Source organism: Sparus aurata, chromosome 2 (genome assembly GCF_900880675.1).
Source record: "Sparus aurata chromosome 2, fSpaAur1.1, whole genome shotgun sequence".
Lineage (NCBI taxonomy): Eukaryota > Metazoa > Chordata > Actinopteri > Spariformes > Sparidae > Sparus > Sparus aurata.
In genome coordinates, this window is record NC_044188.1 from 8528789 (window position 1) to 8545352 (window position 16564).

At 43.6% G+C, this 16564-nt stretch overlaps 1 protein-coding gene across 10 annotated transcripts in view; it reads left to right on the top strand.

Moving 5' to 3' along the window:
- robo2 (roundabout, axon guidance receptor, homolog 2 (Drosophila)) overlaps positions 1-16564 on the top strand; it is a 321203-nt gene that overhangs the window by 282844 nt on the left and 21795 nt on the right. For 6 of the 10 annotated variants that reach the window (XM_030399196.1, XM_030399219.1, XM_030399170.1 and 3 more), the window contains 8 exons: positions 541-662; positions 2492-2723; positions 6072-6196; positions 6291-6462; positions 7482-7670; positions 8575-8601; positions 11530-11572; positions 15512-15639. In XM_030399196.1, the coding sequence (XP_030255056.1) occupies positions 541-662; positions 2492-2723; positions 6072-6196; positions 6291-6462; positions 7482-7670; positions 8575-8601; positions 11530-11572; positions 15512-15639 (1038 nt within the window). The remainder of the gene's footprint in view (positions 1-540; positions 663-2491; positions 2724-6071; positions 6197-6290; positions 6463-7481; positions 7671-8574; positions 8602-11529; positions 11573-15511; positions 15640-16564) is intronic. The other 4 variants (XM_030399235.1, XM_030399243.1, XM_030399188.1 and 1 more) reach the window with 1 other exon arrangement.

Sequence of the window (16564 nt, forward strand, 5' to 3'; positions counted from 1 at the left end):
AACCACACTCAGTATCTCATACACTGGAGAATTTTTGTATTACTTGTAACTTGAAACACATGCATGTGCAAAATGTGAAATGAGCTGGAAAATAGTTCCACAGTGTCCATTCATCTCATCCAATACGTCTGGGGCCGCGCGTTCATGCTTCATTCATTGATGTGGTCGTTCAGTCAGGCCCCCGTAAGTGCAGACAAGTCACACATCTGACAAACTTTGCCTGTTCAAGTCTCCTTTCTTTTCTCCAAACCAGACAACTGCCTCGATACAAAATAAAATGAGGTCATTTTAATGCAGATGAAGTTGCTCCTTTTCAAATGAAGTCGTGATAACCAAGTGTATGCTCCTTTGTTGAAACCGATTGGCCTATTCAGTTGCTCTTTTCCTATCTCACTTCTGATGGTGATGAAGCAAGCTTTATAGTGAGGAACTGAATGAACAGACTGAAAACTGAGTTTGGTGTCATTTTATTTTGCCAACCCCCCTCCCCTCTCACTTTCACTCTCTCTCTTTCTCATTTTTTTTTTCTATTTCTCCTAGATATAAGTCCTCCAGCTCAGGGTGTTGACCATAGGCACGTACAGAAGGAGCTTGGTGAGGTCATAGTTCGGTTGCACAACCCTGTTGTCCTGAGTCCCACAACCATTCAGGTCACATGGACGGTAAGTGCAGTCTCTTTGCATATAGGATACAACTGTTTTTAACTAATGCTACACTTTCAGCAAGTGCAACATTTTCATTTGTAGAACTTGAGTCTAGTCACTGGAAGAAAATCATTTGATTTGTATGTGGTTTGCTTATCTCCCTGCGTTCTTTTTACATCTTTGATTTTGTAAAATTGAGTCGTAAAGTCAGGATGCTTGATATGAAAGATCCCTCTTTGAAGCCAAAAAGGTGCTCCTCCAGGCTACCGTTTGTTTTATGTCAGGAAATTTACGTGACCTTGTTCCTAACACTGAAGCTTTGAAATATTGTAATTGGTGACTTTAAAGTAACTGAACATCAAATAGCTGAGAAATTGTTTCTTTCAACCGCGCTGAACATCAAAAGAGACGTCAAAGACATCTGGTTGCTCATCAATCTTCCATATGTCTTCAGCTGCCTCCCTCTGAGAGCACATGCTATGCAGAGATGAAATTAGATTGAAATAAATGTTTGTGCTTGAACTGTATTTTGTGAACAGAAGTTTTCCTACCACCATGAGATGATACATTAATCTTATTTTAGTCTCATACATACGAACAACACAAGCACACACCTACAGTTACACATATTGCCTCACCACAAGAATCAACACATTATGTCTGAAAGTGTAACATTTTTATTTGATCTAGAAATGTAAAATAGGCTACATTGCCAAAAAGGTTTTTTTATTTTATTTTATTATGTGCTAATGAGGACAAAAAGGCTATTTATATTATTCAAGGCAGAGGCGTTCATGCCATATGTATGCATGTTTATTTTGATTGCAGTGCTATACGTCACTCAAGTCCAGGTATTTACAGTAGTAACTACCCAGCACTTAGTGGCATGTTTGCATTTTTCAATTGAACCACATTAGCAGTTTTCCTGGTGACATGTTTATTGACCCCTATAATAAGTCTCACCCCAAGACTTGGTCGCTAATTTAATGCTAAAGCACGGCTTTATGATTGTTATGTACAATCAACACAAAACATGGCTACCTAATCAATCAGGGGTCCTTTCAGTAAACAGGGGGGCACTCGCAGAGAGCTTTTATATTCTCAAATCATTCCATTAATAAAAGTCACACATCCATTTTGCTGATTTACTCAGGCTACACTGGCAAAAAAAAGCAGCTGCTTAATATCCTACATGAAAGCCCTGCACACTTCTTCTACTGTTAACAAGCCATTACAATGAGTTATGCGCCAGCTCCTCCTCTGCATAAAGTCTGCTTTTTAAGAAATTCAATTTTAAGAGAGGGGTCTTTTGTGGGCTGCAGGGGGCTATCACACTTCCAGTATCTCCGTCTTTTCTATGGGACAGATCTGCTGTTATCACCTCTGCTGTGTATTCTCCTCATGTCCCCAGGGTGTCTGTATTTGTTGCTGCATAACATTCTCGTACCTGCAGCCCGTCTTAGATGTGTCGGAATCTGCTTCCCACTGTCACTAGTTAGTATTTATGATACATCGGAGACATGCACATGTCCTTTAAGGTGGCATTAAGGAAAGTCTTTTTAATAGAGGAGGGAACACTTTTGGGGCTGCGAGCTGTGAATATGAGGTAATGTCATGGTGTTAATTGAGCTAAGTGTGTCATAACTGGTGATGAAAGGCCCATTAAACGAGTGGCAACCTCTAAAGTGTCATGAGTGCAATCCTGCGAGTAAGAAATTCATTGCAGAAAAAAAACATGCCTTTATATTACCTAGCGGCTGGGCCAAGATAGCATCTACCAGTCTCCTCTGCACAGTTCTTTTTCTGCTGAAGTACAACAGTTATCTTGTCTTCATTCACTCTCTCAGGTGGATCGTCAGTCCCAGTTCATCCAGGGCTATAGAGTTCTTTACAGGCAGACATCAGGACTGCCTTCACCAGGTCCATGGCTGACTCAAGATGTAAAGATCCCTTCTGAGCGCAGTGTCATCCTCTCTGCACTTAAAAAGGGGATTGTGTATGAGATCAAGGTCCGTCCTTATTTCAACGAGTTTCAAGGCATGGACAGTGAATCCAGAACAGCTCGTACGACTGAGGAAGGTATGGAGAAGAAGAACACTGAATATTTGTAGATTCCAAATAAGAAATGCAGGATGATGGTTGACACATGACCCCACAGGCTGCTTTCATGTTGGTTTTTGTCAGAATATCACAGGCACCTCTGCCTCTCCCTTTGATACTGAGAGCTGAGGAATATATGTGTGAATGCATGTGTGTGCATGCATGTTTGTGCCTGTCTGTCTGACCTCCTGCTGTGCCTTTTTTTTGTTTATGATTGGTGGTGTTAGTGCCAGGCTTCTTCTAATCCATCACCCGGCAGCCACAGGCCTGAGCTGTGATTGGACACAGCACACACTTCCTCCCGCGAATATGATCTGTCGCCCAAAGCTTGATTCATACAGGCTTTGACAAGGCTACAGAGCAGTGTGGCACAATATCACACACACACTGGTCTGTTTGGATGAATTTACTGTTTTGACCTATGCCAAAACAGAAACGCATCCAACAGCACTGCACCCGCTTTGCCTCAACCTCAAGAACAGAAATTAAATTATGATGTGATGCGAGGCAAAGACATGCAGTATGTGCGTACAACAGCACAAAAAGACAAATACAGACTCTTTATACTGAAGACAAAGCCCATCTTGCCACAGCATATTTAGGCCTGCATGTATAGGAGACAGTTCACATCCTGTCTTTGTGACAGGCCCATTTATTTTCCCTTCCTCTGAGGGACCATATCTCCTGTGGCCAGCCAGTGTACGCACTGCTGTAGTGGAACTGCCATCACATTACAGCTGTCCCCAACACACACACACACACACACACACACACACACAGTAAGCGCATGCATGCCAGCACACCACCTCTCCCTAAGGCCACCAGAACCTGCATGTCCAAGCTATTACCAATGCTGATAACTCTCCCTGCTTCTCCTCTATCTGCATCCCAGTCCCTCAGAGAACTTGACCACTTTCTATTTCTGTCACAACCCCGCCGCTGTGCCTGGTCATAGCTGATACACCGTCAAACACACAGCTCTAGGCTCCTCTGAGACTCTGGGACTACTGAGAGGGGCAGCTAGATGGATAGGGAAGTCTTGTTCAGAGGGTGATTAAAACTGAGGTTGTCCATTAGCTAACAGAATTAGAGAATCCCAGGAGCAGGTCCAGACGGAGGCAGGGTTACAGTATGCTCAGCACTCCAATGCTGTGTCCATCTTTGTTTTCTCCCTCCTCCTTTTTCACACATTCTCTCCCTCTCCATCTGGACAGACATGTCATGGCTGATAAATTAACTTCATCTACGGTTGCCATCTGATTCCAACTGAAAAATTGTCCAAGAAGTCGCTAAGGAGGCCCATCTTTTATGCAAAATAATGCTTATTTAGGGGGAAGGGAAATCAGTCTTGTTTGTAGAAATGTAAATTTGTAGTGGACTGGTCTTCATCCACATTGATGGCTGTCCCTGGGGAAGATCTACTGGTTTCCGACCACTGCTTTACATCACCTATTGGCTTCTTATTTTGTATGGATATAATATGTTGGTATTCCCTCATCATGCAACACAGCACTGTGTGTGCGTGAGAGACAGGAGGGGTCACATTCCTGCCTGCCATACATCAACCTGCTAATGGCTCTATTAGCACAGCCTCCGGGGCCTCTAATGAAAAATGTGTATTGTTTAGTGCAAATATGCATGATAATAAGCTGCTAAATCATTCATAACATTAACTTTGAACGACATTGTCTCTGATGGCTGCCGCAAGCCAATCCAGCACTTTGTCACCTGGATGTAATGCAGCATTAGAAAGCCCTGAGCATGATGGCTGATCAGATGCTCCCTTGCTAGATTGTTTCTAATCTGGCCAAGGTGTTGGGTTCATCATTGGACCCATTCATCTTCCACCATGCCAGGGCCTCCTGGCTCTCTTGGGGCCGGTGTGGCCAATCGCGCTGAGGGATGAGCACAGATTTACAGGGTGACACGTGCCATTTTGGATGGAGGCGAGGTGAGGGAGAGGCAGCCCAGGAGTAATTGACCTGTCAGTATTCTGCTGTGGTGCCGCTCTCCTGCCAGCCACTGCGGAAATGAGAAAACATTATTTTTAAAACGTTATTTCCAGTTGGACCAACTGTTATTTATTTTTCCTCTGCTACCCCTTGTGGGGTCAGAAGATTGTTGCCATCAGAATAACAACAGAGTGAGGTTTATGAAAGCTTGACTTGTCTTGTTTCTATCCACTCTCTGGCTGCCTGTGGACAGAGCCGATTCATTTAGCTGTGCCTCGCTCTGAAGCTCCCCTCTGATCCTTACGTACTGGCTTTAGTTTCATCCGACTGATCGATGGAATCAGTCGATATGTTTGCTGAGACCTTGTTTCCTTTCCCTGAAATGTATTTTTTTTCATATTTCCTTCCCGTCTCCGCTTCATCCTATAAGCTCTTTGACCTGCATGCCACCCTGGCTCGGTCAGTGTCGGAGTCTTAGTTTTAAAGCACTTGCCTGACTGTGCCAGGTTGTCATTCCACAAATCAATACCTGTATTCTCTCTGCAAATCCACCAGGCTGGAGCAGAGAATATACTAGATATTAAATAATTGTGAAACACTAAAGATATGCTATAGCCTCGTCAGACCCGCCCTGGTCTTCATGTAAATCCCCCTCTAATGAGACATCTTGACAGCCCTCAGCCACCTGTGCCATCCCTGAAGAATAACATTCCTTTACAACGCATGTGTGTGTCTTTTTGTGTGCATATTTATGTATCAGCTCCTGTTCAGACACATTCAGATGTACAATACCGCCGTGCATATCAATATTACTGTTTCTAATGAAGGATTAAATACACTGAAAGCAAAGTAGTTTGCCTAAAACAGTGACCTTAATTATTTTATTGACATGTAAATGTTCCAACTAATTCCATTACTTAATTCTATGAGTTCAACATAAAGGGTCACATGTAAACAACCAAGCAGGTGTGTGCGTGTTTTATAACAGGAAAGAGAGTAACCAATTTTAGATGCATTATTTCTATGTATAATACTTGAATAATGAACACTTGAAAACACATAATGTTTATGTAGAAATTCCCCTTAACATTTTATGTAATAATTGAATAAACACATACATTTAATGTATACGTCTGCATTAATTTAATTAAATCATTAGTTATTTGACATATATACACTGACTAAACATGACAGAAAAGAATTGCATTAAAGCAGACACCTTAAATTATACCTGTATGTAATCAAAATGTGTTGGAAAATGTACATGCAGTTAAAAAAAAAAAAAAAAAAAACATAAAGTCACTGTTTAAGGAAAATATTTTTTTTTAGTGTACTATGTAATAACCTCCTGGTTATTTTGTGCCTCTTCTCTCAGCTCCCAGTGCCCCTCCTCAGCAGGTAACAGTCCTGACAGTGGGAAACCAGAACAGCACTTCCATTAGCATCTCCTGGGACCCTCCTCCACCAGACCACCAGAACGGCATCATCCAAGAGTACAAGGTTCGTCCCGGAGAGTCAGCATGGATTCTCATTTAACTCATACAAAGCCAAGTGGAATCAACTGCCTCTCTGTTTTTCCTCCTCTCTGCTTTAGATCTGGTGTCTGGGGAATGAGACACGTTTTCATGTAAATAAGACGGTGGATGCCGCTATACGCTCAGTGGTAGTAGGCGGGCTGCAGGTAGGAGTGGTGTACCGGGTGGAAGTGGCTGCCAGCACAAGTGCAGGGGTTGGAGTCAAGAGTGAACCTCAATCTATTATCATTGGTAAGACTGAATGATATAAAGCATTCATAACTTTTCAATCTTCCGTTTTTCTGTATGCTGGCGTCAGCGTTCACAAAGAATAATGTTGCTTTTCAGTGTCACTGGATGATTTTAGCAAAATAACCAAGAGTGTGAATGTTTTGGCTAAACGGTAGGAATGACCAGATGGATAATATTGTTAAAATACCACTATTTTGATATGTGGCCTGACCATGTATGATTTATGTGGAGCTGAGGCAGATTGTGCCTGATTTGACCCATAACTGATGGCTTGGCCTATAGCATGTTCTTATTTCCCCAGTGTCACTCACATAATCCATCTCCAAGAGCAGAGCCCCAAGGCTTGCAGTCATAATATATTGTGCGTTTGCCTGTCTGTGGATGTGTGAATGGGTTTGTGTTCATGTGGTTACAAAGATAAAGGGCATTTCTGCAACTTTGCAGGCGTGCACATAAAATTTGTGCATTTCTATCTTTATGAGTGTGTATTTTTTCCTGTCAATGTGTGAGAACATTTTATTGTGCTCCAAGAAATATTGTCAGGCAGGCTAGTGAGGGTGAGCTGCGATTAGAGATCAATACAGGCCAGGATCCTCTCATTTCACATGGTGTGTTTTACCGGCAATGGAGTGAATTAGGGGCTGAGCTTAGCAAACAACCAGCTCACCTGGGGGGTTTGTTGTAAGCTTTTCGGCTTTGTCTTTTTCAGTCTGTACATTATATTTCACTGCACATCCTTTAGATCTATGTCCTGCTCCCTTGGTCAATATCTCACCTATAATTCATCAGACCTACTTTCTTTGAGCTGAATCTAGCCCTAACCCGGTCTTGATGTATCTCTAGGTGTTGTTCCTGCACTGTGAGGAGGTAGAACATTCTCAAGCCCTTCAGTGTCACATTGGCGATTGTTTCAACTTCACCTTGAAGCAGCAGATCATGCACAACGACATTTGTTATTATTTCCTGCTTCTCTCCAGTAGGCATCACATTAATGTTCCTGTTTATCCCCATGCCCTCAGGTAAGGAGTTTCGGGACGTGATTATACATGGAAACCGGAACAACAGCATCACAGAGCAGATCACTGACGTAGTGAAACAGCCTGCTTTTATCGCCGGTATCGGAGGGGCCTGCTGGGTCATCCTAATGGGATTCAGCATCTGGCTCTACTGGAGGAGAAAGAAGAGAAAGGGCCTGAGCAACTACGCAGGTTAGACTGATCTAAGTCTCACAGTAACCTATGCTAATGTACGCTGACATTCTGCTCTTGTGCTTTAGCAAACAGTGGAAAATGCTCCATTGTTGAACTAATATTTTTTCTTCTGTCAAAGGAGGAGCACAATTTCATCTTTCAGTCTCAATCAGTGCAGTTTTGATGAAAGTTGCTAGCATTGAGGTTCAGATGGCTATGGTGTTAAAGCTCAACAGGGAGACAGATGTCAGTGTGAGCCATTTCCAGAGGGCTACAGTTTTTGACAAACCCACCCACGGTGTTGGTTAATAGCCCGTGGTGGTCGAGCTGAGTGGGCAGACTGGACTCTCTGCTGGTCACTGAAGCTGGAGTTCGTCCAGCTCCCCTCCCACACACTGACCCTGACATCTTATTGAATGACCCCCAGTCAATACTAGCAAACACCAAGTCCACATACACTACCAAGGGAAACAAGATTTAATTAGAGAGCAGAAAATAGTAATGAACTCACACATGCGTGCTGCAGCCAGTATAGCACTATATTCTAATATTAGCTCTTGCCCTTTTATGGAGCAAGAAATTCAAGAGAAAAATATTTTCTTATTATTATTTTTAGCAAGTCAAAAAAAGGCATTTTCACAGTTACTTTGAGCTGGCTTTATTAATTTGCTCTTAATTTGTGTTTGTTGCATTTCTGTGTTTGCGTGTTCTTTGGTTTTGTGCTGTCGTCTCTGCACCTTGGGCCTCTGAGCTGGCTGCTTTCCTGGCTGTCACTCTGCACGCTGAGTGGCAATGTGGCTTCAAATTCTCTGACCCTCAGAAACTTGTGGCCGACCCCGTCCCCGGCGTGCAGATACCTCTAAAGCACCGCTTATCTCTGCAGGCTTTTAACACGCAACTTTTCTGTCTTCTTGTTTTGCAGTTCAGTCCTTCACCTTCACCCCTGCAGGTACTGTTCATTTGTCCTGTCTCCTCACCCCTCCTCAACGCAGATTCATCTCCTTCCCCGCTTATATTATGTGTGCTTGGATTGTGAGACTGTTGGTCATGGCTGGTGCAAATCCAAACTTCATAACCATGAAGGCAATTTATCCAACCAGAGATGCAAATTCACAACTTAGAGATTTGCTTTTGGCCATGACCGGAGCCCTGCAAACTTAAGCCCCTATTCCTGCAAACCCTGCGGCCTTATTGTGTTGTAATTGTGTATGTCTGTTGTGGCTACGTGTTTTATGAATGAACTTTCATCCTGTCTTGTGTATCTTTTTTTTGTGGTGCAGGGTACTGTCCATTTCCCTCGTCTACCAATAACCTACTTCATTTTTGTTTTCCTTTTAAGAATCGGATCGTGTTGTAATCTACATATCTGTTCTCCGTAGGTGTCAGTTAGGCAGCTGGCTGGTGTGTTTGATTATTTTTTCCTTTTCCCTCCATTTATTTTTTTTGTTCTTTCCTTGTGACAATTTTCCCTTACTGCTCTGACTGTACATATCTGGCTGAATTTATATTGTTTATTTTTAAGCTAGAGCCATTGTGAATGGTGTAACAGTGTTATATTGTTGAAATCTGTAGCCTGAGTGGAACCAACACAGTACAGATCATTTATCTGTGCATGGAGTGGAGTGAAGGAAGCCTATCCAAGAACACAACATATTTGGATGTAAACTGAAAGTACAAAAAATGCATTGCAGATGGATATGCTAATTATGCCTAGAGGCCTCTGTAGTGTTCAGTATCAGTGTGATCTGATAGCTGTGGTACAATGAGTCAGGGGTCAGCACAGTGCCCTTCCCTCTGTTTCCTGGATTTACTGACAACCATAACTAATACAATTTTTTGGTAAAGTATACATGTAGCCATGGGGTCCCTGTGGAGCCTACGCCAAAAACCCAATTAACTCTGGCCTTTCCACAACAGCTGTAACAACAGATTATGGAACACATTAATATATTAGTGAAACACACCTCAGACAAGCGGGAGAGGAAGCAGGTTATCTCACTGAAAGAGTTTTGAGTGGCAAGCACAAAACAAGGTCAGATCTAGCAGAGATTATGGAGTTAGAGTGAGGTGATATTTAGGACATGAGCCAAAGTGCGGCTGAAGAGTCTTATAGCGCTGCTCTTCTCTGTATTGACAATTAGTTGATGTATTGAGAGTGTCCTGCCTCGGCCTCCTAAAGCTGTCAGTACATGAGAGGTAAATCACTACACTGTTGAGGCAGACGGCCAAGCAGGAAGGAGATTTGATGGAATTTTTATACGCTGATTATGTCCACCCCCCCTTAATGCTTATTAAAGGGGATTAATCTGTATTCATATTGGAGAAAGTGCTTATCTGGAAGACGGAGGCGAGAAGCACAGCCCATGCCGCCGTGTCACTCTGGCTAACATAAAAGTATTTCACAGCAGCCCAGAAATGTGCCTGAGCACAGATAGGGACTTCAGAGGCCTTCCCGCTGCACAGCCTCCCTTCCCCTCGCCTCCACCACCTCCTCCTGTCAGTCCTCTCTCGAGCGACAGGGTGTTCCCTAATGCAAGTTTGTTGGTGGTGGAACAAAGAGAAATGGCTTTAGCTATGACTGAATAAGGAATGCCAGCTGTGTTTCAAGCTGTCAAAGCTATATTTTCTTTAGGCAGACCTGCAATGCTAGTTTTATCTGTGTAAAACGTGTGTTAGCTGTAAGCATTTTAATTCCACGTGCTGCTGTAAAGCTTAACGCAGTAAATAAACCACAGTTTCGATTTGTGTTCCTCTTGTTTGAAATCCTACAATTCTGTTCATGAGAGACAAAGTTGGATTAAGTGAGTTTAGGTAATGTTGATGATGCATTAAAACGTCCTGTAAGCAGCCTTTGTAATCTATTGTGGGAGTTTCCTCTCCCTGTCAACTGCGTTGCTACGTCACCCACAGAAAAGCCCCTCTCTCTCGCCCGTGTCTGGGCTTGTTGTGGAATCAACCTGAATTGAAACAGAAAAGGGAGGAGGAATGTTCAGCCTCCTTCTCTCTTTAATCTCCATCTGTGGAACAAATGAGCCAAATTACTAACAGCTCTCCTTCTCTCTCTTGAGTAAACCAGCTCCCTTTTCCCCCTCTTTCCCCCCTCTCATCGGTATGCGGTGATTTCCGAAACTCTTGCTGCTTTCCTGTGTTTCCTGTGATCCATTGAAGTTCTTACATGCTTAGAACTCCCTACGCTGCTTTGTCATCATGGTCGTTGAACAGAGATGAAATGGATCCTTCACAGCCGTCTCCCACTTTGAGCCATGGAGTTTTACTAGCCGCTGACAAAGAGCGTGGTCCTTGTTATCTATACATCACTGTAATGGAACAGGCCACGTGTATGGCTTCTGGGGGAGCCCTGCATGCCGAGGGATCAGTAACTCAGCCTCCACGCCTGCAGATAGAAAACTCAATGTGATTAATGAGCCCTCTGCCTTTTCTAATCATTTTTTGGCTGAGATTTAATCACAAATCTGATAATAACTCAGCAGCAAAATAAGAAAGATGAAATGAGTTTTGCCTCTCATCAGGCATCTTGTCCTTGAGGAACACATGACATCTCCACTTATGCAAAGCACAGCAATATGCAATCCTCATCACAGGACTTTTTTTTTTAATTTTCATGAAAGGTATTGGACACAGAGGGACATCTGCATCCCTTAGTGAATCCATCAACTATGTAGCTGTGTAAGAAAAAGAGACAAGATGAAGGCATAGCTGGTGAAGGGCAAGCTGGACAATACTGAAGAGAGAATGTGTCTGATCTTAATCATGGAAATAAATCCTGGTTGTTTGCTATGAATTATAGAAACTTAACCCGCCTTTGTCTTTTTTTTTTCTTCCATCTTTTTCCTCTGTCTTTCTTTTCTAACTTCAGTGACATTCCAGAGAGTCGATGGTGGTCTGATGAGCAATGGAAGGTGAGTGTTGTCAATATCACAAGCAAGTAAACAAAAATCTTCCTGTCATTAATATTTCATCCTCTCTACCAAAAGCTGTGTACATGTCTTAACACAACCGTTTCCTCCACGGTCATGCATCAAAGTCTACAGCAAGCTTCTTTTGATTCTAACGCTGATAGATGACTGATAGATTGAAAGATAACCAATACCTGTTTGTGTGCCTGCCATGCAAACCAGCGCGCAAATATACATTTCTAGCACATTTCTGTTCATGCATCGATAGATGGACTCATAAATCTCCTCAACAGAATTAACAGAAACAATTTAAGCAGAGAGTGCTTTTATTTTGTCATTTATCTTCCGCTGCCGGCTACAGGCAACCCAGAAGCCCTCTGGAGTGATAAATTTGCCTGTCACCTTGCGTGGGCGGCTGGGATCTGAGCACATGTAATAATGTAAAAATAATTACCCAGGGGAGAGACGGTAGAGGTACCCCGCTTGCACCCCCATACAGCTTGCTCCGTTTCAGTGTGTGTCGCTGAAAGAGAGAGGGGCTACAGAGACTAGGGCACATCTCAATGACACCAGTTACTGAGCCTTTGTGGGTATTCAAGAGACTCCCTTGAGAATCCTGGGCTTCTGTCTATCTACTGCTTATCACACCTGACTAGGTAAAGCCTCCAGATCTCAAACACTCAGCGAGAGATTGCCAACTAAATCTGACCCTGTGTGTCTCGGCTTTTGGGAATGTGTCTCTTCTGCTGTCTGGTTGCAGCATTTTTATATTTATGCTTTTTTCCCCCCGTTACTGTGTTTGTATGACTGGATGCCACAATGGATGATTTTGCCTATATTGTTCTGTGAGCTGCCAGCACGCTCACAATGAATTAGCTACGCTGCTTGCCATGCCTTTTCTCATCTACTTTCTGCTGTAGTGTTTTTCCTTCAATTTTCCACATAAGTGGTTCTGATTCTCACTCCAGCGAATGGGATTTGAAATGTCTGTATTTGTGGTGCTCTATATTTGTCATATCTTTAGTCAGGAGCAGCAACTGCCTCAATTTTCACCACACTGGAATAGGATGCAGTGTGGAACTGTTATTCCAACAAGAGCCTCTGATCCGTTAGTCACTGTAGTGCCATCAAACCCCAGATGTTGCAACGTGCCCATCTGCCCTGAGAGGGAAAATGTGTAGCAGAGTATCAGAGGAAAATGTGTTCATTTGTTACATGAGATGTTTATTGCATTAATTAGACAACAGCAAATGAAGCCACGTCTGTTTCCAGTTTCTCATTGGCTCCTTCCAAATTGCCCTGACTGAACAATTACAGTTAATCGATCACAAAATAAATGATTCATGGAAGATGAATAGGCTGCAGATTGGTGGACCTGGACGGTTTGACATTGGCTGCTCAATTGAAATTGATAAAAGCCGATAAGGGCTCATTCCTTATCCCCCTGCCAATGGGGAGATTGTAATTAGGAGGTAGTAATAACTTCCTATCTTGGCACTGATCAATATTTTAGTAAAGCAGATTCACTCCTATAGGTGCGGAGAACAGGCTGAGCTTTGCAGTGAACAGGTTTCACAAACACTGTTGCTATGGAGATTCCTTTACATACCAGGATCTGAATGCTAAATGACAGCATGAGTTAATCTAGAAAGTAATCGGTGTTTCCCATTGCTCCAAGTGTTAGCTAATGTCTAGACTTTTAATCCAAGTTCCATTCACGAGTCAGTGGGACCATAAATACCTGATTTATGAAGTTGCTCTGGAATTAATATCTCTCACTCGGCTTATTTATGGGGAGCTCAGTGTCGGGCATCTTAGGCAGTATTTATGGTTTCCTACCCATCACAAGTAGCTGGAATGTCCAACAGGAAGACGAAATGCTTCAAATCAAATTTTATCTACCAAGGTTGCCATCCATCCTGTGCTGGCCAGGGATTAAAAGTTATGTGCTGACTTTTTATTAGATGTATGACCCTGTGTCCACCCGCTCACCCTTACCCACCATCTTACAAACAAACAGATTCTCACACACACACACACATATATATAACAAATATCCTCAGTAGAAATCAGTCTTATTCTAATTATCCTCAGCAGGAATACTGCTGTGTGATAAATACAAGGACGATGCGACCATTTCCCCTGTCAGCTCCTTGTCTTTCAAATGGTCTTTCTCTAGTGAGCTGAGGAAAGAGTCAAGTGAGACAAGTAAAGAGACAAAGGCATGGTGTTTTAATGTAGATGGTGTACAGTTGTGGTGCAGTCTTGCTGGAGTCAACAAAAGAAAACATTATTCTCATCTTTTTCAGCTGCTTGGAATTTTTAGTCTGACAGATGTTAAGCGCACAAGAGGCAGAGAGAGGGGGGGGGGAGGAGGAGGAGGTGGAGGCGTAGAAGGGGAGAATGAAGGAAAATGGGGTTAGGGAAAGATGGTGTGGCAAGAGAGAATAATGGTAGTGGGGAAACATGGCAGCTAGAAACAGAGGTAGGAAGGACGTTGGGAGATGTATTACCCTATAAAAGTGCATCTGTCTGATGCACAGCCATCAATTTGAATGACTTGTCTCCCCCGAGGGCCTGTTTTGGCATTCAGAAACCACAGCGAGGGCTCTTAGCTTGCCAGGGCTGCAGTTCATTTGGACTCCCCCCCCCCCCCGCTCTGTGGAACAGCTCTTGTCATTAGAACCTGTGGCTGAGGAAGAGACTGACTGCAGCACGCCCATTACCTGCCCTTGTCCTCCGGGCTTGATTCTGATCCCAGTCCCTCAGAGCCAACACGTCACCACACTGGAGCTAAGACAAAAACACCCATCAGGCAGCCTGGATGCTAACTACTGTGATGCGCAGCTTCTCAGAGTGCATGTACAGTATGTATCTGTTGTCTGCTACAAACAGCACTGCTGGGCACTGACAGTGGGGTGTGCTGTGTTTCTGAGATGATAATACCATCCACTTCATCACATGTGGGGCTTTTTCGACCTTTGTAGTGTATTTTGACTGCTTAAAATGTGCTAATTTTGTATCTTTTAAAATTTCTTTCCCTCTTAATCCATTTCAATGCCAATTGGGTGTGATGTATCAATGAGGTGGCACATAAACAAAGGCATTTAACTCCATCTCATTCTCATTTAACTCCATCTGTGTTACGCATGGTAACGAGCACAAGACGTGATTGTACAGTAAAGTGGCCCTAATGGCCTCCCAGCAGTCACCCATGACAGGTTAAAGTCTTAATGGCTGCTTTTTATGGGTCCCACCCCCTCAGGAGGGACACAACACCTGTTAAATGGAGCTGCCCTCACCCATATGCAGGCATCCCACAAGTGGGTCGGGGGCATCATGGTGGGGCTAGAGTCGAGATTTGACGTCTCATCAAATAAGATGTAGACTGTCTGGACATCGCCGCAAGGGGTTGATGAGAAAACACAGCAGAACGAGCGAGATATTAATGAAAAAGGAAACGGCATACATGCGGGTGTCCACGTGCACTGCAGTATGTGTGTGCAGAGAGCAAATGCATGCATTAGTGTCTCCACAGTGTGCTTTTGCATTAATAACTGAGGGAATGTGACAAAGACACAGCAGGAGAAACAGAGAGATAAAGGGCTCTGTTTGCCTGAAGGAATTCCAACTTTGCGGGGGGAGAAATGTATCCGTACAGTATTTCCCCCTATCTCAGAAGTGTTTCATTAGCTTCAGTGGCTTACAGCGAGCTTATCTCGTGCTAACACACATTCTTGTGCACAAACTAACATTTAAACATATGTTTGATTTTTTTGTCTGCACATTGTCTCGCTGCTGATTGCTGTCATGTTATTTTATTCATTATTTCCAAATCCAGTAATGTAATGCAGAAATAAACCATGCATAATAATGGTTTTGTATTAATGTAATTGCACAGCTTATGTTTATTCTACTGTTTCATCCTGTGTTTCTGTCTAGCCGGCCAGGCCTGCTGAATGCCAGTGACCCAGGTTACCCCTGGTTAGCGGACTCTTGGCCAGCCACCAGCCTGCCTGTCAACAGCAGTTCCGGGGGACCCAATGACCTGAGTAACTTTGGCCGAGGAGGTGTGTGCCCTGGTGCTGTCCCCGGTGCATTGAGAAACAGAGCATAGGAGATGAAAGATGATGGCCTGCCCTCCTTTCTGTTCTTGAGACGCTCCTGTTGTTCATCATGTACATATATGCATATTCCATTTGTGTTTGGGTGTATATTTATATATCACATCAGAGGACAGCTAGAGCATTAGCAGCAGAGCCTCTGCTGTCACCAGGCTGAGTAATGGCAAATAGTCCAGCCTGGTGTCATGGCCCATACCTCAGAGCTAGAGAATGTGAGGGGAGAGACGGGCAGAGGAGCAGGGGGTGGATGGCTGTTTGAAAGGATGGTCTTGAGCAGCCAGTCGTGAAGGACAGGCGCAGCTTGACTGGCGCAGATGCGGACACTTCCGCCACGGCTCTACATCATCTTCCCTTCACTGGGCATGCAAACCATGCACTACGGAGAGAGTCTGCTTGCTCATTCCCTGTCTCTCTCCCTCTCTCTCTCTCTCTCTCTCTCTCTCTCTCTCTCTCTCTCTCTCTCTCCCTCCCTTCCTTCTTCTGTCAACACACACACATGCAGAGTAGCAGCGTTTCCCTCATAAAGAGAGAAGGGAGGGGAGTGAGATATCCACACATGTGGAGGGGAAACAGGGCAACTCGACTGGGAGGCTGAGGGCTGGAACGCATGAATAACTGGGATGAATTTTTTTGAATGAGGTGAACCTGTTAAGTGCTGTTCCCCAAGATGTGAGCTTAACTGAAAGCACCAAGTACCATACTGTAATTCTGTAACACTCCAGGACCTCCCAGGTCTCTCAAGTTCTGATGTAAAGGGATCGTCCTCTTCTTTTCATCTGACATAAAAACTAGAACCATTTTTATACAAACACTCGAGGGTTAAAGGTCTAGTGTGTAGGATGTATGGGGGCAGAGGGGAAATATAATATTA